Raw genomic sequence first — 24,303 nt, forward strand, 5'->3', positions numbered from 1 at the left:
TAGTGATGCTCTACCAATGATAAAACTACTTTGGATTTCTTTTCTTGATCATTTCAGTCACTGCTGGTTAAGGTTGACAGAAGTGCAATGTTAGCTGCGGACTGGGAATAGGACCTAAGATTCAGAATTTTGAAGATCTATCATTATTCAAGGAGGGCATTTAAGTGCCTCCATGTTCTTGAATGCATTTCAGACCTATTTGCAGTTATATAGCACCTCTTCCTCAGGACGATCTAAATAATGTCACATCTACTTAATTATTTTTTGCTGTCATCGTTGTTTTGAAAGTCAACATGTGGGCAGTTTTCCACACGGCAGGGAACAGCACTGATAAGAGTGATGAGGAAAACTGCTTGCATTAGTAAATCTTCCCTTCAGTTGGTTCTATGGTATTGTTTCCACGCTTCTGACCAGGCAGGCCTAGTCTCTCTAACATATAATTGAAAAGACGGGATCTTTTGACAAGGCAGTGTTTCTTCAGCTCTACACTGAAATATTAACCAAGATTATGTGGTCACCATATATAATACCTTTTGTTCTGAAACCACCTTTTTTTGTCTTAAGTTGAAACAATACATTTTAATTAACAGTATAACATTACCCATATCATGAATAAATCATTTTTATGTAGTTTTGCCAACTGCAGTTAACGGAATTTTAAATGAAAGGACAGTAATAAACTATTTGGTGTGATCCTAAATTTCTAGCTCCCTCACATTTGGGGTATAATTATAATTTAATCGGTGCTGTCACACAGTCTTCAATTAAGCAATTCAACTTCATTTTCTTTCAAAACTGCCAATTTTAAAATATACTAGTACTGCTGTGGATGGGAAAATTTAAGCTGTCAGAGACGATTAAAATTGATTGCTTTTAAAATCTCATTTTCTAAATCAAAACAAATGCTGTCATGATTCAGTTGTAGGTTTTTGATTAGATGTTTCTAGTCTAATTTGAGCTGTATGAATAATTATTAAACTTTGACTGTTATAATTTCAAGATTGGAATTATATGAATTTTCTATCCCTGTATTTTCTGTAGTGAAAACTGTAAAGATGTTGAATTTGGAAGAGTTGCTTTGTAGCTATGGAGAGTAATTTGAGGCAGTGATATCCCACTGAATTTCTACATTGCACACATGATTTCCTGCCTTAAAAACAGTTTTGAACAAGATGATGTGGGCAGTCAAAATGTGAACTTCTGAGCGAATTTCAGTACTTTCAGTATTATTGACAAGCGGAAATTGTTCATCTAGTGTGTTTGAACTTAAAATGGGAACATTTCGAATATTGTGATACCTAAGTACTGTGTGACACATGCCAAATTTACTCCTATGTGTGTATGTTAGCTGGATGTTAAATGTATACTTTTATAATAAGGTTCTTGTTCTTAGTCAAAGTCCAGAATTTATCTATGTGCAATAAAAAGTGATTGATACCAACGTGTTTAGGTAAGACCATTTTCTTTAACATTTCAAGCAAAATGAATAAATAATGCTGTTGAGAATTAAATGTTAGTGGGTTTTGAGAAGGTTTGTAGCTCAGGTTGAGGTTTTGGATGTAGTTTAGCTCACTGAGCTGGAACATTCGTTTTCAGCTGTTGCGTCACCATACTAGGTAACATCTTCAGTGAGTATCTGGATGAAGCACTGGTGATATAGCCCACTTTCTATTTGTGTGTTTGGGTTTCCTTGGGATGGTGATGTCATTGCCATGGTGACATCATTTCCTATTCTTTTTCTCAGAGGGTGGCAAATGGGATCCAAGTCAATTTGTTTGTTGATAGAGTTCCGGTTGGAATACCGGAATTCTCGTGCGTGTCTATGTTTGGCTTGTCCTAGGATAGATGTGTTGTCCCAGTCGAAGTAGTATCCTTACTCATCTGTATGTAAGGGTATAGTGAGCGTTAGTCATATCTTTTTGTGGCTAGTTGATGTTCTTGTATCTTGGTGGCTAGTTTTCTGCCTGTTTGTCCAACATAGTGTTTGCTACAGTTGTATGGTACTTTGTAAATGACATTAGTTTTGCTTGTTATCTGTATAGGGTCTTTGAAGTTCATTAGGTGCTGTTTTAGTGTGTTGGTGGGTTTGTGGGCTTCCATGATGCCAAGGGGTCAGGGTAGTCTGGCAGTCATTTCTGAGATGTTTTTGATGTAGGTGAGAGTGGCTAGGGTTCCTGGATGTGGTTTGCCTGCTTGTTTGGGTTTATTGCTGAGAAATCGGCGGACTGTGTTCATTGGGTTCCCGTTCTTTTTGAATATGCTGTATAGATGATTTTCCTCTGCTCTGAGTAGTTCCTCTGTGTTGCACTGTGTGATGGCTTATTGAAATAATGTTCTAATGCATCTTCGTTGTGGATGTTGGGATGGTTGCTTCTGTAATTCAATATTTGGTCCATATGTGTTATTTTCCTGATGACGCTGGTTTGAAGTTCTCCATTGGCTGTTCGCTCTACTGCAACATCTAGGAATGGCAATTTGATATTGTTTTCCTTCTCTTTTTAGTGAGTTTTATAGCAGTAAGGGTATTATTGATGGTCTTGAAGGTTTCCTCTAATTTGTTTTGTTTAGTGATGACCAAGGACCCAAAGTTGCCCACAGTAGACTCTGTAAATTCAACCGGAAATTTTGCGCCAAAAGTCTTTACTCACTAATGCAACAAACGATGAATGGACAGACACAGTACAACAAGCCATAGACATTAGACAGCGACAAACACGGAAAATGAAAAAAACTAGACCTGCAGAAAAAAACTAGGCAAATTTACATAAAATAATAACACAGGCAACACAGAAGCATGAATAATAAAATTTATCTGACCGACCCTTAACAGACACTGAAAAAGCCGTCTTAGTAAGAGGATTAAATTACAACTTCCAGGATGCAGACATCGAAGACTTCTTAGTAGCATTAGGGACAACACTGAAAGACAACTAAGTCATGGAAGAAACCCAGCAAACCTTCAGACAGACAGTCACACCAATGTTAAGCAGAAAAAAGGAAGGAAACACTCCATACACAAGAAAGGAGAGCACTAGAAAGACTTTAAAAAAAATTGTTATCCTACGTGCAGACAAAGGACACTTGATAGTCATTTTAAATTAAAGAGACTACATTGAGAAAGTGAACGCACCACTTGCAGATACCAACACTTAGAACAAGTGGCAATAGACTCGATCCCATAACTAGAGAACTGGATCACAGCCCTACTCAACAAACTTCAGAAATGTGGAGAAATTAAATAAGACCGACTTCCAAAAAATGAAACCAGACAAATCCAACACAACACGCCTCCACGGATTACCTGAATTTCTCAAACTAGGAGACCCCCCTCAGACCCATAGTCTCACTACCTGGAACACCGACTTACAGATTGGCCAGGGAGCTACACCAAAGACTAAACCACTTAGTAGAAGACTCACACTATTCCATCCACTCCCACCCAAGAATTCCTGAACACTATCAAAGATACCAATTTAGAAGAGGATGAAATAATGGTCTCCTTTGACATAACAGCCCTGTTCGCATCCATCAAAATCAACCTGACCAAGGAAACACCAACTGCACTCTTAGAAGAACCCAAGACACGTACACCAAACTCCTCCAACTTCATCAGCAAGGATAATATCGTCAAGCTAGTGGACCTATGCCTTACCACCCACTTCACCTTCAACAGCAAAACCTACAGACAAACCAATGGAACACCCATGGGATCTCTGCCATTAGGGTTCTTAGTGGAGGCAGTAATGCAGAGAGTTGAACAAACAGCTCTGCCAACCATCCAACCCAAACTTTGGGTCTGCTACGTGGATGACACCTTTGTTATCACTAAACAAAACAAATCAGATGAAATCTTCAAGACTGTCAATAATACCCTACTGGCACAAAATTCACTACAGAGGAGGAAAACAACAACAAACTGCCATTCCTTGATGTTACAGACCAAATATTGAACAACAGAAGCAATCATCCCAACATCCACAAATGAAGCTGCACTAGAACATTATTTCAACGAGCCACTATGAGGTGCAGCACAGGAACTATGAAGAGCCGAGGAAAATTACCGATACAGCGTATTCAATAAGAACGGATATCCAATGAACACAGTCTGCCAATTTCTCAGCAGCAAACCCAAACAAGCAGGCAAAACACATCCAGAAATCCTAGCCACTTTCCCCAACATCAAAGACATCTCAGAAATGACTGCCAGACTACTCAGACCCCTTGGCACCATTTTAGCCCACAAACCCACCAACACACTAAAACAGCAGCTAATGAACTTGAAAGATCCTATACAGATAATAAGTAAAACTAATGTCATTTACAAAATACTGTACAAGAACTCTAACAAATACTACTTTGGACAAACAGGCAGAAAACTAGCCACCAGGATAAATGAACATCAACTAGCCAAACATGACCCTCTCTCACTAGTATCTTTACGTACAGATGAGGAAGGACACCACTTTGACTGGGACAACACATCCATCATAAGGACAGCCAAATAGAGACACGTGTGAGAATTCCGAGAAGCATGGCATTCTAACCAGAACTCTATCAACATAAACATTGACTTGGATCCCATTTACCACCCCCTGAGAAAAAAAAGCAGGAAATGACATCACCATAGGAAATGAAGTCACCATGGGAAATTAAAATGCTATTGTTTCTGGGGTATGATTGATGCTGGCTAGGTAGTTTACCTATTTTTCTAGGCAAAAGTGAGGATTGCAGATGCTGGAAATTGGAATGTAGATTAGAGTCTTGCTGGAAAAGCACAGCAGGTCAGGCAGCTTCCGAGGCGCAGGAAAATCGATGTTTCAGGCAAAAGCCCTTCATCAGGACTGAAAGCAGGGAGCCTCCAAGGTGGAGCCTTGATGCCCCCTGCCTTCAGTTCTGATGAAGGGCTTTTGCCCAAAACGTCGATTTTCCTGCTCCTCGGATGCTGCCTGACCTGCTGTGCTTTTCCAGCAACACTCTAATCTACCTATTTTTCTAATCAACCTGTTCAGGCGTTATTACACACCTTGGGAACAGGTGGGACTTGAACACAGACCTCCTTAAAAGTAAGGTTATAAATCTACAGAAAGCACATCAAAGCATTTAATGAAACACAGAATCTTGATTCTTTGGCTGTCGTTACTTCATTTAAACCCCTAAGATTTATGATCCTGTCAATATGCAGAGCATAGATTTTCTTGCTTTGGTATAAGGAGGGCAATTGAGAGTGATTTTAAAAAAAAGCACATAGTAAGTAATGAATAGAGTCATAACAATCTTCAGGAGAAAGGAGATTAGCAACCTAAAAAACAGGGAAATGGCAGATTCAAGTTTAAGTTGGATATATGTAGAGTGATGCTGTTTGAGATGCTCATGTTGTCATACATGACGCAAGATAAGCATCAGGATCCTGTCTAAGTCCTGATGCATGACCTCCATGGTAATTGCCGATAAGTTTCAGACAGTTCTGTGGGCCTCGCCTGGATAGTTACGCAGACATTATTAGAAAGAGAAAACCTAGTCTAACTCCTGGTTAATTATCCAACTGACCCCCTTCTTTTCCACTTCCAAAGTCGCTCTTCTGACACAACACTAACCCTAGACATTACAACCTTTTCCTTCTAGTTCTCTGATTCATGCACTCATCCATTTGCCCATTAATTGACATTTATACTTGACCTTTAAACTCACTGCATGCTAGCCAGTGTTGTAAAATGTGGGTGTGTCCTATTTTTGCCCTGAATCAACAGCACTGAAATGACTGTCCTTCCTGGTGGATTCTGTGCTCCACATTTCTGCTAAAGCTAAGATCAGAAAATCGTCTAAGAAATGTGTAGCAGCATCGTAGATAAAAATTTGAGCAGAGTGGCAATCTGATGATGATCACTTCTTTGGTAGATGATGACCATTATTCTGCTGGCAGATGTGGAAGGGAGTTGGTAGGTTGTGAGAACAGAACATGAAGAGAATGAAAATTCATAAATATATGAAGATTGAAGGATAAGATTGATAAAGTTCTGGCTTTATAAGTGGCTGGTAGTCCTTAAGTTGATACTTGCTGTCAAGATTTGCACATCGAATAAGCTATAGAGCTCTGCTGCATTTGGAATTTTGCTCTGACAAGAACCATAACCCTCAGGAAAGAAAGGAAGGAGATTGGGAGAGGAGGCTGGAAAATAACTTCAACTTATGTTGTTGTGTGTTGTACCAGTCTGTTGTCTCAAGTTCCTGTTGTGTGCATTTATGAATAATTCACAGATTCTGATTTGATGCATTGTTTCCAGTGCATCAAGTAAATAAATGGCGACTTCTTAACCATTTGTTTTTCCTATACAAGAACGTAGAATATAAAGTTTCCACTGTTGAATAATGGTACTTAATGTACAGCTATGCCAAGAATTAATTTGTGACCGGATTTGAATTGTCATAGGTTTATATTAAATAAAGGGCATTTAATAATTCAAATATTGTGTTTTTCCCTTTGGGAGCTGAATGAAATCTAGCTCAAGTAAGGGTGAAATCATTCTTGGTGTCTTGTTACTTGCATCAAGGTGCTCTGCAGATTCCGGCTTGGCAGAAGCTCAAACCACAAACTGCAACTAGCTTGCCAGTAACCCAGTCAATTGGATTTTATTTCTAATGGCTTAGAGCCAGCAGTTCCTATATCTTCACTCAGAATGAATCACCCTCAATTTGAGCAAAAAAACTCAGATGTCTCTGTATAACTTGAAAAAAACTTTATAAATCTCTCCGAGTTATGTTCCTTGGCAAACATGCAGTTTTCAGACTGCAATATTGCCAGCTTCTGTCAACAGACAATACTTTGTAGTGAACTGAGGCTTTTGTAAAACAAGTCAGCATACAACATTACCAAAGTGAATTCAGTCTCAGTCTCTCTCCTGCTCGATGGAGTATAATGTGATGTTCACTTTGGCAGGGAGAATGAAAAAGCAGAAAATTACTGAAGTGGAGGACCTTTAGAATTCTGAGATGCAGACAGATCTTGGTTGTTTTTTAAATAAATCACAAAATGTTTGTGTGCATGTGGAGCATTTAGTCAGGGTTAATGGAATGATGTACTTCATTGTGACAGGAATGTTATGCTTCAGTTATGAAGGGCATTTGTGAGACCACATCTCATATATTGGTGTGCAGTTTTCTCTCATTTTGGGAAGGATGCAAATACATTTGAGGTGGTTCTGAGGAGAGTCACCAGATTGATACCTGGAATGAGCTGGTTGTCTTTGAAGAAAAGTTAGATGGACTGGGCTTGTTCCTATTGCAATTTAGAGGAGTGAGGGATGACTTAATTCAAGTGTGTAAGATCCTAAATGGTTTTGGCATGATGTATGGTGAAAAGATGTTTTCTCCTGTGGGATGTATCTGGAACTAGGGTCTTTGTTTTTCAAATTTGGGGATTCCCTTTTAGGACAGAGAGGAGGAGACGACTTTTCCTGAAGTATCTATGCCTTTGCAATCTCCCTCAGAAAGTGGGATCATAGATCCTGAAGGCAGATTGATTGCTTTGTCAAACAAGGATCTGAGATAAATATGAAATAAAATGTACAATAAAACCGAGAACTGCAGACGCTGGAAATCTGAAACAAAAACACAAATTGCTGGAGAAACTCAGTCTGGCAGCATTTGTGGAGAGAAGGCACAGTTAATGCTTTGAGTCCAGTTACCCTTCAGAGTTCTGAAGAACGGTCACTGAATTTGAAATCCCAAGAATCTAAGGTTCTATCTGGGTGAGGTAGGAATGTGGAATTTGAAATTCAACTAAACCAGCCACGATCTTGTTGCATGGTGGAGGGATATTGTGGGACTAAATGACTTATTTTATTATGTTCGTATGTACATTAAATAAGTGCTAAATGTATTTCAGAATCTCTACTTCAATATAAATGCGATTTCGAATATTTGACTGATCAGGTCTGAGTTGATGTATATGTATTGGCCTTCAAGTAGGGAGTCAAATAAAGTTCTGAGAGCTATTTCGGTGTCTTTCCATGTTGTTCATAGTGGGGAAAATTCTAGCATGCATTCTTCTGAACCACCACCTTCCTGTGGCTGAGGAAATCCTACAAGAGATGCACTGTGTCCTTTAGACCTTACAGAGGAACCTTCTGACATGGTCTTTGTTGCCAGGGAAATCCAGGTAAAGTGTGGAAAACACAACCAGGAACTCTTCACTGCATTATCTACCTGTACAAAGCATTCGATCCAGTAAATATCCCAATCTCATAACTTCGTGATGGGATTACTGCAACTGTTTCGATTAGGAGATAAGAAACAGGCACCATCAAAATGTCAATTGTTGAACAAGGCTGTCTAATAGCATGAGGACTATTTGCGTTTTCTGAGTGTTTATTCAATTCATCAAAGAACTGATACTCTTTGGTGCACGTGAAAAGTTTCAGGGAATTTAGATCTAAAGTTTTAGAGTTTGGAGTTGGCCTTTTAGGACAGGTGAAGCAAATGAGTATTAAATACTATCTAGATAGAAAACTCTTCAACCTCAGTAGGTTCTGTGCCAAAACTAGATTGATCACCATAGACATATATGATCTGCATCGTGGAATAACTTCATATTGTTGCTCACTTCGCACCACATCTGGAGTCTGCTTTTGATCTTTTTATTCATTTGTGGGATGTGAGTATCACTGGCCAGGCCAGCATTTATTACCCATCTTTTATTAACTACATTAATGTGGATTGGAATCCCATGTAGACCACATCAGGTAAGGAAGGCAGTTTCCTTTCCTCATGGACAGACGGGTTTTTACGACAGTTGACAGTGGTCAATGGACATTGACATAGTTAGACTCCTAATTTCCAGGCATTTATTGAAATCAAATTCCACCATCTGCAATAGCAGGATGTAAACCTGGGTCCCCAGAACATTACTAGGGATCTCTAGATTAATATTCTAGCGGTAATCCTCAATTCTTCCCAGAGCGACTCAGCCTGTCCTTGAATATTGAAACAACGTACATTGTCGTAACTGCATAGTGAAATTATTACTTGAACACCAAAAATGGTTGTGTATCACTTGAATTTATCAGCACTACATTTTTGTATGATGTGGCATGTGTTTTCTCACCACTAGAATTAATCTAACAAATGTTAATCGATTAATTGAGCTGTGATTTGGCCAGCTCCTTAACCTTTGTAAAAAAAAAAAATTGGCTGAATGATTTACGGACAAGCTTTGCCAAGATGAAAAGTGCCTGTTTTGTTCAAAATTGGTGATTGTATTCTTTAGTTACTTGGATCAGTGCAGTTCCATCAGCATTCAAGAAGCTTGTCACAATGAAGAACAAATGATCACATTTGAACAGCATCTGCACGTCACCTTAAACACTGATTTCATCCACCATTTACCCAGCCTGTACTTAAAACATAGAACAGTACAGCAGAGGAACTAGTTCTTTCGCCCACCATGTCTGTGTTGACTACAATGCTATTTAAACTATTTCCATCTGGTAAGGGGCACACTCAAAAGCATATCTGAAATTGCTCAGAACTGAAATTCAACAAGGCAAAATCTATAGTGAAGGTAAATTCAATAAACTAAATAACAACTTATATGAAAAAAAAAATTTTGAAAAAGCTTGTTTTTAAATGTTCCAATGTTCTGAATTTTAAGAAAACCTGAGAACACGAGCCAATTGCATGTGTTAACTCTGATTTGCAGCTGTTCTGGGGAAATTCAGGATCAAGAAGCATTGGAAGAGTGAAACTCTCTCCAGATAATGGTTTTATAGGCAACTGCAAATAAACATAAAATTTACCTAAAATCATAGCATCATTTAGATTGTGGAGTCAGGCCATTTGGCCAATTGAGTGCACACCCACCCTCTGAAGAGCATCCCACCCTGATGTATGCGACCCCCCCCCCCCCCCCCCCCCCCCCAATCTTATCCCTGCAATCCTGCATTTCCCATGGTCAATCCACCTGACTTGCACATCTTTTGGCTGTACGAGGAAACTGGAGGCAATCTCTGCAGACGTGGGGAGAACATGCAAACTCCATGCAGACAGCTGCCCGAGGGTGGGATCGAGCCTGGGTCTCTGCCGCTGTGAGGCAACAGTGCTAATCACTGAGCCACCGTGCCACCCAAGGTTACCCACACATCTAACTGTATTGGCTGATTTCACAAAGCCAAACCAGTTGCATTTGCTGCCTTTAAAAAAGTTATTGTTTCAAAAAAGTTAAACTCATAGCTGATTTGTTAACAAAGCTATTATACGCTAACTGCCGACATTTGTTCTCAAGCTACCAGAATCTGGCAAATGAACTATTTTTGGCTTCCTAAAGCCACGGAGTAAAGAATTCAACTATTGGCCTTCATTATCCAAGTAGAGGAAATACCTGTACTAGAGAAAATTGAAAAAGGATCCCAAGATTCACTGAATCCCCAGGATGCAGTTAGGAGAGACTGAGTAGAATGGGCCAAAAGGGGCTGTTGTGGCGCAATAGCAGTGTCCCTGCCTCTGGCTCAGGCTTCCCGGGTTCAGGTCCCACTTGTGCCAGACATGTACAATAGCATCTTTGAACAGGGTGATTTTAGAAATATCTAGAATTGGCCAAAATTCTCTAATGCAGAAGAATTAAAGGTAATTTCATAGAAATATAAAATTCTTGGTGTTTGAAAGTGAAGATGTTGAAAACTTATTTCTATTGGGTGCATAATCTAGAACTCGGGATCATAATCTAAGATTAAAAAAATTGGCCACTTTGGACTGAGGTGGGTAATTTTTTCATTCAGTGCATTGTAACTCTTTGAAATTGTCCACTTAGAGCAGTGAGGATGTTCAGTCATTGAGTGCATTTGATGCTGAGATCAATTACCTTTTTATCTCCAGAATTGAGGGGTGGGGAGATGGAACTGGAAAGTAGTTGATGTAAAGGTTCACAATATGTTATTGAATGAAGCAGCAGACCAGATGGAGTCGATAACCTACTTTTCCTCCTTTTTCCTTGTTGCCTTCTGCTGGAGCTGTTCTGTTTTGCAATGCATGTGTTTTAGGCTGTGCTTTTTGCTGTGTACTGGATTAGTGATGGGACAGTGAAGCACTTGACAGATGGTGACCTCAATTAGAGAGAACCACTCAACTAAGTTCTTCTGTATTTAGTTTAGTAGTTGTGGAAGAAGTGGTATATTTAAGATTTTTACATCACCTGCATTAAAACAAAAGCTTCATAAAGAATATTGTTTCTTGGGGTGCTCTTCATCTGTTAGTTTAGAAACCACATCATTTACGTTGTACTCTAGTAGTAGTTGTAGAACTAAATTATTCCATGAAGGTTGATTGTTGATGATCTTGACCTTGTGCAAGGCAGCATGAGCACCTGTGGTACCTTTGCACTCAATGCTGGTGCCGTGCTGGTAGCAGTCCTCTGAATTGGTGGATATCTGATAGTATCTGTAGGTGTGCATTTCCAAAGTGACGGTTTGTTCTGCACATACAATACATTAACAAGCAAAGAGTTTCCATCACGTAATTGTCGTCTGAGCTCTTGTATAAATCAATAAGGTGAAAATTAAGAGGAAGTAGTGGGAGGGCTGGCTTTGCTCACAAGAGAAATTTGCCTGGTTCAGTTGGCTTGCATCCAGGAGTTGCTCAAAGAACTGTGGGCGTGGAATCTGTGCAATAGGATGAGACAGCTCAAAGTTAAAGGATCAGTTGGAAAATGTATGCACATTGGCAAAATAAAAAAGTGAAATTTAATAGATACGCAAAATATTTCACGTAAGAAGGAAAATAGACAACACATTTTATGAAGTGTTGAATTAGCCAAGGATAAAGCTGAACAAGTGCCACAATACATAACCAATCGTCAATAGGATGTTGAATTACATAATTAAAACAGTAGAACATTAATGGAGATAATGAAGCTGCACAGTGCTCCTCTTAATTTTAGTTGGACATTTAGAAGAAGTAACTGAATGCCAATTAAGTTTATTTTCCTTTTCAGTCGAGCGGTCAGGTGATAGTTGGCAATTATCAGGTCATGAGGATCTTTGTTCAAAACCGAAAGCAACTGATTTCAGTAATTACTGGCATTGGCAGGCATAAGCACTAAAAGTGAATGTTCATATTTCTACCTTACAGGTTTTGCTAGAACCTTGGTTCATGATTTTCCCATATTCACTGTTCTACCAGGTTTTTTTCTATTGATTGCCATTAGTGACAGCAGTTTAATATCTTGTTACTTGCTGACCAGTTTGGACAATAGTGCTGTGGAGTGGTGATGGGACTTAATTGAAAATAATACCATCTGGTGTTGTACCATAAAATGTTAATTTCCATTGAGCTAATTTGAATTTACAAACCATCTTCAAAGATTTAACTTGTGTGAAATGTTGTGTACAATGTGAACACTGCTACATGTCAGAGAAAAAGCAAGAAATACATCTTAATTCTGTTCCCAGCTGTTTGAATGTAGTGCTATCTTACCAATGGCCACATTGGAAACAACAAATTTGGATTAAACTTAGGTTCCAATGGGTAAATAAAAAAAGGTTTAAAGGTTGGCTTGAAATTTTATCAGTACTATGTAAATAATCATTGATTCTCATTGGTTCACGGGACTGAGACATTAGGATAGGTACTAGCTAAAAACCTGAATATGTGGTTTATTCTCTGCCAATTTTGAGTCCACAGTCGAACTGTGCAAGCAAACTGGTAATGTTTGATTTCTTTTAAAAAGAATGATTGATTAATTTTCTTCAGTTGAATAGCAGTTGGGTGCTAAAGGTGAATTTCATTTCTGTACAGAATAAAGCAGGAAAATAAATGTAATAAAATGTTGCTTGTGGTTTCAAACAAAGATGCTTCTGTTCTTGCATTGATTTAGGCAAATTGACTTCAGTTTAATTTTGCTTGCAGCATATTGTATTTCTACTACCTCCACTAATTTGTTCTAATCTTGAAACTCTTAGCAAATTTATGCAAAATCATTAACATTTGATAACTAAAAATTCATGTGCAATTTTTAATACAAGCCCCTTTAAATACTTTGACAGTGACTTGCATCAGAGCTTTGAGTTCTAGACAGATATTGCCTTTTAACAAATATCTGTCATTTTTCAGTTAGTACATTGTGAATCTCCATCTAAACCATGAGAATAACTAGATTCTGATTTTAATTTTGTAATTAACAGTGGGATTTCAGTGTTGTTGGAAAGATTACAATTTGAACTCTTAACTTTCTTATAGAAGGCGATTAGTGAGCTGGTTCCTTGAACTGTTACAATCCATGTAGTGATGAAATGTCAACAGCATTGTCTAAGTTCTAGGCTTTTGACGCAGTGACAGCAATTGATTATGGTTCCAAGTCAGGGTGCTTTGTGGCTTGGAGGGGAAGTTGGAGATGACTGTGTTCTTATATACCCACTATTGTTGTTCCACATGGTAGAGATTGTGGGTTGCATGTGCTGTGGAAAGAAATGTGGCAGCTGCTGCTGTGCATCTTACAGGTGGTTCATAATTAATGCTACTGCATCCTGGTGGTGAAGGGAGTGGATTTTTAAAATGATGAATATGCACCAATCAAGCAGGCTGCTTTATCCAGGATGGTGTCAAAGCTTTCTGAATGGTACTCATCTAGGCAAGTGGAGAGGATAGCATGACAGTCCTGACTTGTGCTGTGTCTGTGTACAGTTAAGAGATGAATTAGTGTAGAATTCTCAATCTCTGACCCTTTTTGTTTTGTAACAATATTTCTACAACTAGATGAGGAGTGAAAACAGTTGCCTTCTGTTCAGCAGCCTTAGTAGGCACAAGACAAGTTTGTCCAGATAAAATGTTGTAACTTTTTACTGTAAAAAATCAAGAGTCCATCTTCATGTTTTCTTGAGTTGTAGAAAGAACAAATTTATTACCTGCTAACCCTGAGAAGAAAAATTAAAAAAAGAAATAAAGCAGCCTGCTTATGAATAATAAATTGAACATCACCAGTCATCACCTCTCTCACCTGCCCACCCCTTATGTGCATATACCAATACTAAGGAAGATGAAAGAATATACACTTAAAATGCTTTTAGGTGTCTTTTGATTATAAGGTTTTAACCTGAGGTCAAGGTTGATTTGATTTTTTTGATTGCAGTTGCAAATGTTGCAGTTATATTTAAAGTTCTAAGTCCTCTGCTTCTTTCCAGTTAGCGCTGTCAACTATACCCTTTTCCTACTGGGGGAAGGAGACCCCCCTTAAGCCTTTGCTCAGTTTTTTACATTGTTAATTCCAACTCTTTTAGTAATGGCAGTTGATGTTTCATTTCCAACATGTGAAGATTCTCATGATGCAAAACACATGAGAGATGAGGACATTTCCATGATTCCTATGGGATCTGACTGTCAGAATTGCTATTGGGCTCACCCTGCCTTTGGTCAAATCCGCATCAGTTTTATCAAATTTGGCTAGCCTGTGTTGGTGAGGTGAGCCCTATGGCCATTTTAAGTCAGTGTTTTGGTCCCTTTTTAAAAATCCTTTTCTATCTTTGACAAAGGTGGAGACTACATTGTCAGTGATTCACATGAGAAAGAAACCTACACTGCTGTTTTGATACAGCAGTGAATCTGCACAACCAGTGCCTTTGCTGTATGAGATTAAGTATCTCTGGACATTGGAGTGTGTATAAGAAAAAATTTAACAAGCAACAAAATTCACAGTTGACCTTGGAGGAGCCTGGTGGGAGAACTCTAAGCACAGGAGCAGCTAAGTGCATAACTTTACTGTTCTTTTTGTTGTAAATCTAAAACAGTGAGTAGAGTGGATTCTTTTTTGATCATATGTTTTATTGAGATCTGTCTCTTGATAACATTTTAAAAATATCAAGCATGGGTGCTAGGTTAGCCTGGAGCAGTGTTTCTTTGAGCAGTAAGACTGCTATTTTCTGGGTCTCTAAATTAAGATGCAAAGATGGCCTATAGTAGAGTGATGTGCTCTTTCTGTTGGATGTGGAGATTAGGGAAAGTTTCCATTGTTATTGATGATTATGTCTGCCCTAAGAGTGCTTGGTGGCAAATCCTATTAGATCACATGGATTGGTTCAAGAGGCAGTTAGAGATAATGAGGAATTTACAGGAGCAAGGCAGTGTGATAGATGGCAGTTAAAGAAATGGAGAAAAAAATCGCAGATACAGTCAGGTAGGTGGGTTACTGCCAGGAAAGGTATGAGAGGGAGGCATGAATCTCCTGTGGCTATCCGTGTCTCAAACAAGTATGCAGTTTTGGAAAATGTAGGAGGTGATGGACTCTTAGGGGAACGTAGCACAAACAGCCAAGCTTCTGGCTGGCTCTAATGAAATGAGGGGTGCGTCAGGTTCCAAACGATCCATTGTGATGGGGGACTGTAGTCAGAGGCATAAACAGATGTTTCTGTGGCCAACAGTGAGAAATCAGAATGGTGTGTTGCCTCCATGGTGCCAGGATCAAGGATATGTGGAGTGCAGAATATTCTCAAAGGGAGAGGGGTCAGCAGGAGGTCATTGTACACATTGGAACTAATGACATAGGAAGGAAGAAGGATGAGATTCTGGATGGAAAATATGGGAAGTTAGGCAGGAATTTAAAAAGGAGGTCCTTAACGGTAGTAATATCTGGATTCCTCCTGCTGCTGTGAGCTAAGGGGGGGTAAGAACAGGAGGATAGAGGAGATGAATGCATGGCTGAGGAGCTGGTGCAAGGGAGAAGGGTTCACATTTCTGCATCATGGGAATCTTTTCTGGGGTAGAAGTGACCTGTGTAAGAAGGACAGATTGCACCTGAATCAGAAGGGGACTAATTTACTGACAGGGAACTTTACTAGAGCTGCTCAGGAGGTTTTAAACTAGTAAGCTAGCAGGGGTGGGACTTGAAGATAGTGAGGAAAAAAGATCAGTCTGAAAATGGTACAGTTGGGAAAAGGAGCAAGTCAAGCAGTCAGGGTGGGCAGGAACAAGGCAGAGAACAAGGTGAGGGGCGGGTGGGGGGGGGGGGTGGGCGAATTGGGGCAATCATTTATGGCTGTACAGGACATTGGTTAGGCCAGTTTTGGAATATTGTGTGCAGGTCTGATGTCACTCCTATAGGAAGAATGTTGTGAAACTTGAAAAGGTTCAGAAAAGATTTACAAAAATGTTGCCAGGAGTTAAGCGATAGGGAGAGGCTGAATAGGCTGGGGCTCTTTTTTCTGGAGTGTTGGAGGCTAAAGTTTAATAAAATCATGAAGGGCACAGATAGAATAAATAGACAAGGTATTTTCCCTTGGTTGGGGGAGTCCAGAACTAAGGACATTGGTTTAGGGTGAGGGGAAAAGATTTAAAAGGGACCTGAGGGGCAACTCTTTCATGTAGAGGGCGGTGCATGTATGGACTGAGCAACCAGAGGAAGTGATGGAGGCAGGTTCAAGGCATCTGGATGGGTATATGAATAGGAAGGGTTTAGCGGGATATAGGCCACATGTTGGAAAGTGGGACTAGGTTTATTTAGGATATATGGTCGGCATGGATGAATTAGACGGAAGGGTCTGTTTCCGTGCTGTGCATTTTTATGAATTTATGACGCAGGAATTCTCTAGTATTAAAACAGCTGATAGAATTCTAAGATTAGTGGTCCATATTTTCTATCATCATGATAACCCAGTTAAGTTCCTAGTCAGCAGTGAGGCCAGGATCTTGATGATAGGAGATTCTGAGATGGCAGTGGTATGAAACATCAAGGGGAGCTTTTGAGATTGTCTGTTGCTGGAAATGATTGTTGACCAACACTTGGGTGGTATGCATTTTACTTGCCATTTAGCAGCCCAGGCCTGAGTATTGTCCAGGCCTTGCTACATGCTGGCCTCAACTGATTCAATATTTGAAGAGTTTTGACTGGCACAAATGTTGCACAATTATCAGCAAATGTCTACCTTTCTAAAGTTAGGTCATCACTGAAAAAGCGTTTTTAACGTCGGCCTGGGTTATGTCCTGAAGTATTTAAGTGGAGCTTGCACCAACCGCTCTCTGTCTCAATTATCCAACGTAAAAGTATATTCAAGAGGATACTTTTGTTTAAAGTGATTTCTTCCCCTTTTACACAAAGAATATCTATGACCTCAGGTTCTGTGGATTATTTTTAAATCTCAACAATTTTCATACCAAAGTTGAGATTCTGAAATAGTTTGCTTTCCTGCTCAGCTGTTCAATAACGTCAGTTACAAGAAACACCTAAAAGTAGTTCCATTCCCAGTAGTGAAGAATTTGTTTGCAACCCTGCCTGAGAGAAGATGTAAACCAGCCCATGAAACTGCGACAAGCTGAGAATAAAAAAAGAACATCCTATTCTTAATGACCTGTGTCCACCTGTGGGATCTGCTATGCAATCATTAAGAAAAATGTATTAAAAACTTGAATTTTTCAACTGCCTTAGCAATTTGCGAATGGCACATTTGGGTTTAAAATGGGATTGATAAAAATCGAAGAGAAAAGAATGGTGTATTTAAGATGCTCTAAAACAACACTCAAGGGAAAAGCATGTTCTCTAAAATGAAAATGAGATCACTTCAAAACTAGACTATTAATGAAACAAATCCAAAATGGTCCAGTTTCTAATATAAAATACCTGCCTTGAAGCATAGTTTACAACATACTCGATTTACTTTTTAAATTAGAACACCATAACTTCAGGAAACTTGTGTGTATAAAAAGCTTTGAATTTCTGATCTTCTCTTCACAGTTGCAGTTCATGGCATGCATATTTGTATACAACTTGATACTATCAATTGTTTGATGTAAAAAGTATGCTTTTCATTAAATGGTTATTAATTGTCTGAATCTTGAGTGGCAGCAGTTTTGTGTGCTCAGCACTTATGTATTTGTACATTTCTTCTGAATTTCCAAAAAAGTGTTCAGCATTTCTTGGGGTCTCCATTACAGCGGAGTAGATTCAGGAGAAGAGAGAACTGGGGCTTTCTTCAAATTATGAGCTTCCACAGTCTGGTGAGTATTTCAAGGTCCATTATTTTAGGATATGTGAATGAACGGGTGGTTGATAGGAATTGGATAGATAGGAATTCTGTTCGGGTCATGATCAGTTAAATCAAATCTAGGGTAGTTAATTCCATTCAGGGGATGTGGTTGAGTTGGAGGTGAGGAGAGGTTGTGAGTGCTTGGCAGATGGGTTAAGTTACCAGGTTTGAAACAGTTAAACATTTTCCAGATTAACAATTCAGGCAAATCATACAGATCTACATAATTCTTCATCTCAGTTGGAGGCATTCACACAGGGTACTGGGCAGAGTGGAAATTGCCCATCGAAAATTTAGAACTTTCCAGGCAATTCCTGCATAGATTCATGTGTCCAGGTATCCTAAAGTGCACCTTCCATTGTGCATTTGGTCTCTGCAAATGTGCATATGAGTAGAGGAAACTTCTTCCCTTTTTTCCTTTGATTTTAAAGTTCTCTCTTTTATTTTCAAATCCAACTTTTATGTGAAACACTAATTCATTTCAACATTTTACAGTTAAAATACAAGATTAGTTTTTCCTGCCAAATTTGAGGAGATTCTTTTCATGCACCTGTTAAACTCTTGGAAAGAATACTGTTCTTCACATGCATCATGTTTCTTCCCAATACATGTAAACGTTTTTGGTTCCTTCTGTTTTATTAGTAATGTATTGATCACTTTTTCTGTAGAAGTTGCTACTTTATTAGGATTTGAAGACCACAAGACCTAACTGTAGACAATCAAATTAATTCCAATGTCTGATTGCAGATTTTCTTTTTGGAAGTTCAACTTTTGTTTTAATTCATTACTTTCTAAAAAATGTTGAGGCAGTTAAATTTTGTTCATTTGTTTTTGGGATGTGGGTATCATTGATTAGGCTAATATTTCTTTCTAATTCATAATTGCTTAAAGGGCAGTTAAGAATCAACCACATTGCTGAGGATCTGGGATCACATGCCATATAGACAAGATAAGGGTGGCAAACTTCTTTGCCTGAAAGATGTTCATGAATCAGATGAGTTTTTATGACAATGGTTACATGGTTGCCATTAGATCAGCTTTACACTTCAAAATTGTATTGAATTCACATTTTACCATCTGCCATGTTGGGATTCAAACTGTTCAGAAAACATGAGCCTGGGATTCTGAATTACTATTCTAGGGACATTACCACTATGCCCTGCCTCTCCTAAACTTGCGTATTTTCCATTCTGAAATATACCTACTCACTAATTTTTGAGTGTTTCCAGTTATGAATACTGTATAAGTTATGCCTCTATTATCTTGTATTCTCTGTTCCAGTACCTTTGTTCATTAGTCTATTTTTATATGAACAATATACAGGTATCTCAAAAACTGATGCCTGGATTTCAATGAAACTTGCTGCACAAATAGGATCTGGGCCACAGAAAAATTGATTTTTTTTTGTGGATGTCTGGATCCTAGAATTTTTTTTTTGTTATCTGTTAAGATTGGGTTATGGGGCAAATTCGTTTATTTTTAGTTTCTCTTGAGTTGTTTTACTTGGAATAGATAATGGATTGTCTTAGCTGCTGTGGTGAAATTTGCCACAGCTGTCAAAATTAGTACAATGTTCAGAACATTGGCCTGGAGTCCCATCAGCGAGATGGAAGCTCTTAATAAAATGATTTCTTTTACAGCTCTGCAGTTGCAGGGAATCAGATTCTGGATTAGTGGTGCTGGAAGAGCACAGCAGTTCAGGCAGCATCCAAGGAGCTTCAAAATCAACATTTCAGGCAAAAGCCCTTCATCAGGAATAAAGGCAGAGAGCCTGAAGCATGGAGAGATAAGCTAGAGGAGGGTGGGAGTGGGGAGAAAGTAGCATAGAGTACAATGGGTGAGTGAGGGAGGGGATGACAGTACAGATTGTTGGCTTCGTAGAGCAGTTGATCTTCCGTAATTACACCGGCACCACTCCCCACCTCTTCCTCCGCTACATTGATGACTGCATTGGCGTCACCTCATGCTCCCGCGGGGAGGTTGAGCAATTCATCAACTTCACCAACACATTCCACCCTGACCTTAAATTTACCTGGACCATCTCTGACACCTCCCTCCCCTTCCTGGACCTCTCCATCTCCATTAATGACGACCGACTTGACACTGACATTTTTTACAAACCCACCGACTCCCACAGCTACCTGGATTACACCTCTTCCCACCCTACCTCTTGCAAAAATGCCATCCCGTATTCCCAATTCCTCCGCCTCCGCCGTATCTGCTCCCAGGAGGACCAGTTCCACCACAGAACACACCAGATGGCCTCCTTCTTTAGAGACCGCAATTTCCCTTCCCACGTGGTTAAAGATGCCCTCCAACGATCTCATACACGTCCCCGCACCTTCCCCCTCAGACCCCACCCGTCCAACCGTAACAAGGACAGAATGCCCCTGGTGCTCACCTTCCACCCTACCAACCTTCGCATAAACCAAATCATCCGCCGACATTTCCACCACCTCCAAACAGACCCCACCATCAGGAATATATTTCCCTCCCCACCCCTTTCCGCCTTCCGCAAAGACCGTTCCCTCCGTGACTACCTGGTCAGGTCCATGCCCCCCTTCAACCCACCCTCCCATCCTGGCACTTTCCCCTGCCACCGCAGGAACTGTAAAACCTGCGCCCACACCTCCTCCCTCACCTCTATCCAAGGCCCTAAAGGAGCTTTCCACATCCATCAAACTTTTACTTGCACATCCACAAATATCATTTATTGTATCCGTTGCTCCCGATGCGGTCTCCTCTACATTGGGGACACTGGGCGCCTCCTAGCAGAGCAGTTTAGGGAACATCTCCGGGACACCCGCACCAATTAACCACACTGCCCCGTGGCCCAACATTTCAACTCCCCCTCCCACTCTACCGAGGACATGGAGGTCCTGGGCCTCCTTCACCGCCGGTCCCTCACCACCTGACGCCTGGAGGAAGAACGCCTCATCTTCCGCCTCGGAACACTTCAACCCCAGGGCATCAATGTGGACTTCAACAGTTTCCTCATTTCCCCTTCCCCCACCTCACCCTAGTTCCAAACTTCCAGCTCAGCACTGTCCCCATGACTTGTCCGGACTTGTCTTACCTGCCTATGTCCTTTTCCACCTATCCACTCCACCCTCTCCTCCCTGACCTATCACCTTCATCCCCTCCCCCACTCACCCATTGTACTCTATGCTACTTTCTCCCCACCCCCACACTCTCTAGCTTATCTCTCCACGCTTCAGGCTCACTGCCTTTATTCCTGATGAAGGGCTTTTGCCCGAAATGTCGATTTCAAAGCTCCTTGGATGCTGCCTGAACTGCTGTGCTCTTCCAGCACCACTGATCCAGAATCTGGTTTCCAGCCTCTGCAGTCATTGTTTTTACCTTGTTGCTGGGAATCAACCTGGTAGGAAAAAGCCACAACAAATAGATTAAAAGCTGTAGTAACATTGAGTCAAAACCAGCGCAATAGACAGCCAGTGTATTACCTCTGCTTTTTCTGTTTTTTAGGTTCACCAAGAATCTGTCACCAGATAAAATTAATTTGAGTACTCTGAAAGGTGAAGGTCAGCTGACCAACTTGGAGCTTGATGAAGAAGTATTGCAAAACATGCTGGACCTGCCCACCTGGTTGGCCATCACCAGAGTGTTCTGCAACAAAGCTGCAATTCGGGTAAGAATCAGAATTAGAATCAGTTCCACAAGTGCACATGCTACACTGGAAAGGGAACTAGAAATAAATAGTGGCCATGAGATGAAAATGATATGAGAACATTACCAATCTGAAAGCACAGCAAGTCTGTGATAAACTATGTATGTCCCTTGTAAGTTCTGTTTCATAAAAATGGTGACAATAACTTTAAAGGATGCTGCAACATAAAAACTAAAAGCATGAGTAGGCCAATTGGCTCCTGAGCCTTCTCCAGTATTTGATAAGACAATGGCTGATCTGATTACTTTCACTTGATCATCATGCAAATTAAATGTTTAGAGATGCCATAGCTCTAATTTTCTAGAATCTGAAAGAATTTATAGCATTTGGTAAACAAGTCTAGGGGTAAAGAAAATTTCTGTTATTGTCTTATATATTTTTAGTTGAACTTTTATTGCTTTTCTAAAAATAGGGATACCACGTGAAACACTGGGTTGGATATACTATGTAAACAGAGTTACTTGTACAGTCATAGTTTCCTGAAGAAGGGCTTATGCCCAAAACGTCGATTCTCCTGCTTTTTTGATGCTGCCTGACCTGCTGCACTTTTCCAGCAACACATTTTTCAGCTCTGATCTCCAGCATCTGCAGTTCTCAGTTTCCCCCAGTCATAGTTATACAGCATAAGCAGAACCTTTGGTCTGACTCGTCCATACTGACCAGATATCCTAAACTGATCTAGTCCTATATCTTTGGATGTGTATTGTATCACTTTTGAGTAATGCCTATTTTAATTTTGTTTGTGCTCAAACTCCTTTGTATGTAATGCTGCAGATTTGCCGTGAACCGTGGCAGTCAGGAGAGCTTTTTCCAAAAATCAATTTATTTTAAATTGATAGATTAAATAGATTTATTATAACTATTTAAGAAACCGGGTGCAGTTTGATTAAAACAAATGAAAATGCATTTATCACAAAACAGCATTTTAGTGACAGTTAGAATTCACCAGCATGTAACCCAATTTTAAATTATTGAAAACATTTCAAAAATATGCATGACTATTTGCTTATTCTTTTATAAAATTTTCAGTTTCTTAGTAAATTAGAAAACTATTCATACTATTTTTAAAACCTACATATTGTATCCTTGTGCCCAAAAGAATGCGCTTAAGTTGTAAGCTGTTCATGAAGGTGTGCAAATGGTGTGCAATTGATCAAATCTCCCAAAGTGAACAATTGATCCTAGGTTTGTGGTCAGTTTAATGGCTGGAACCAGCCATTCACACAATTTTGTTTTACCTTATACCAAAGAATGTAGACACTTGACTTCCACTAAATGTAATTCATAAATTTTACAAGAGAGACGCTTTGCCACTTAATAGGTTGGGGACCAGCATTTTGGCTGGCTGGTTTGCTACTGCAACACAGCTACGTTTAAACTAAGTAGCGGGGGGAGGGGGACAAACTGGATGTTTTAAGAAGGAAATTGAAGGGAAAGTTAGAACAAGGGAAGTCAAGAAAGACAACTGTATCAGTGAAGCAGGAAACTCAAAAAGGAATCATGCTGTAAGGTCGAGTGAAATAGGAGTTGATGGGAATGGTGAGGGCAGTAACAAATTAAAAATACTATATATGAATGCACGAAGCATTAGAAATAAGATTGATGAGCTTGAGGCTCTTTTGGAAATTGGCAGATACAATATTGTGGGGATAACTGAGTAGTGGCTTCAAGTGGACAGGGCCTGGGAAATGAATATTCAAGGCTACACGTGCTATCCTAAGGACAGACCGACGGGCAGAGGGGGTGGGGTGGCCATGTTGGTAAGGGATGATATTCAGTCCCTTGCGCGGGGGAACCTAGAATCAGGGGATGTAGAGTCAGTATGGATAGAACTGAGAAATTCTAAGGGTAAAAAGACCCTCTTGGGAGTTATCTACAGGCCCCCAAACAGTAGTCTGGATGTCGGATGTAAGTTGAATCAGGAGCTGAAATTGGCCTGTCGCAAAGATGTTACTACAGCTGTTATGGGGGATTTCAACATGCAGGTAGACTGGGAGAATCAAGGATGGTATTGGATCTCAAGAAAGAGACTTTGTGGAGTGCCTCCGAGATGGATTCTTAGAACAGCTGGTGCCTACCAAGGAGAAGGCAATTCTGGATCTGGTATTGTGTAACAAACCAGAATTGATCAGGGACCTCGAAGTGAAGGAGCAATTGGGAAGTAGTGACCATAATACAATAAGCTTCAGTCTGCAATTTGAGAGGGAGAGGGTACAATCGGAAGTGACCGTACTTCTGTTGAATAAAGGGAACTATGGAGCTATGAGGTAGGAGCTGGCCAAAGTTCAATGGTGCAATACCTTAGCAGGGATGACCGTGGAGGAACAATGGCAGATATTTCTGTGTATAATACAGAAGCTGCAGGATCAGTTCATTCCAAAAAGGAAGAAAGATTCTAGGAGGAGGCATGGGTGGCCATGGCTGACGAGGGAAGTTAAGAAACATATAAAGTTAAAAGAGAAAAAGTATAACATAGCAAAGATAAGTGGGAAAACAGAGGACTGGGAAGCTTTTAAAGAACAACAGAGGATTACTAAGACTTGTACACCAGTCAATGAAGGTAAACAGCTGAAAATGTGTTGCTGGAAAAGCGCAGCAGGTCAGGCAGCATCACCCTCC

The 24,303-nt window shown here is 39.9% G+C and overlaps 1 protein-coding gene across 5 annotated transcripts in view; it reads left to right on the forward strand.

Moving 5' to 3' along the window:
- The window catches only part of bltp3b (bridge-like lipid transfer protein family member 3B), a 148,895-nt gene that overhangs the window by 12,995 nt on the left and 111,597 nt on the right, over positions 1 to 24,303 (forward strand). For all 5 annotated transcript variants that reach the window (XM_087999554.1, XM_087999555.1, XM_043713654.2 and 2 more), the window contains exon 2: positions 21,483 to 21,645. In XM_087999554.1, coding sequence (XP_087855680.1) covers positions 21,483 to 21,645 — 163 coding nt within the window. The remainder of the gene's footprint in view (positions 1 to 21,482; positions 21,646 to 24,303) is intronic.

Source organism: Chiloscyllium plagiosum, unplaced genomic scaffold (genome assembly GCF_037043375.1).
Source record: "Chiloscyllium plagiosum isolate Xiang-an unplaced genomic scaffold, Cpla_swu_hap1 HiC_scaffold_23, whole genome shotgun sequence".
Classification (NCBI taxonomy): Eukaryota; Metazoa; Chordata; class Chondrichthyes; order Orectolobiformes; family Hemiscylliidae; genus Chiloscyllium; species Chiloscyllium plagiosum.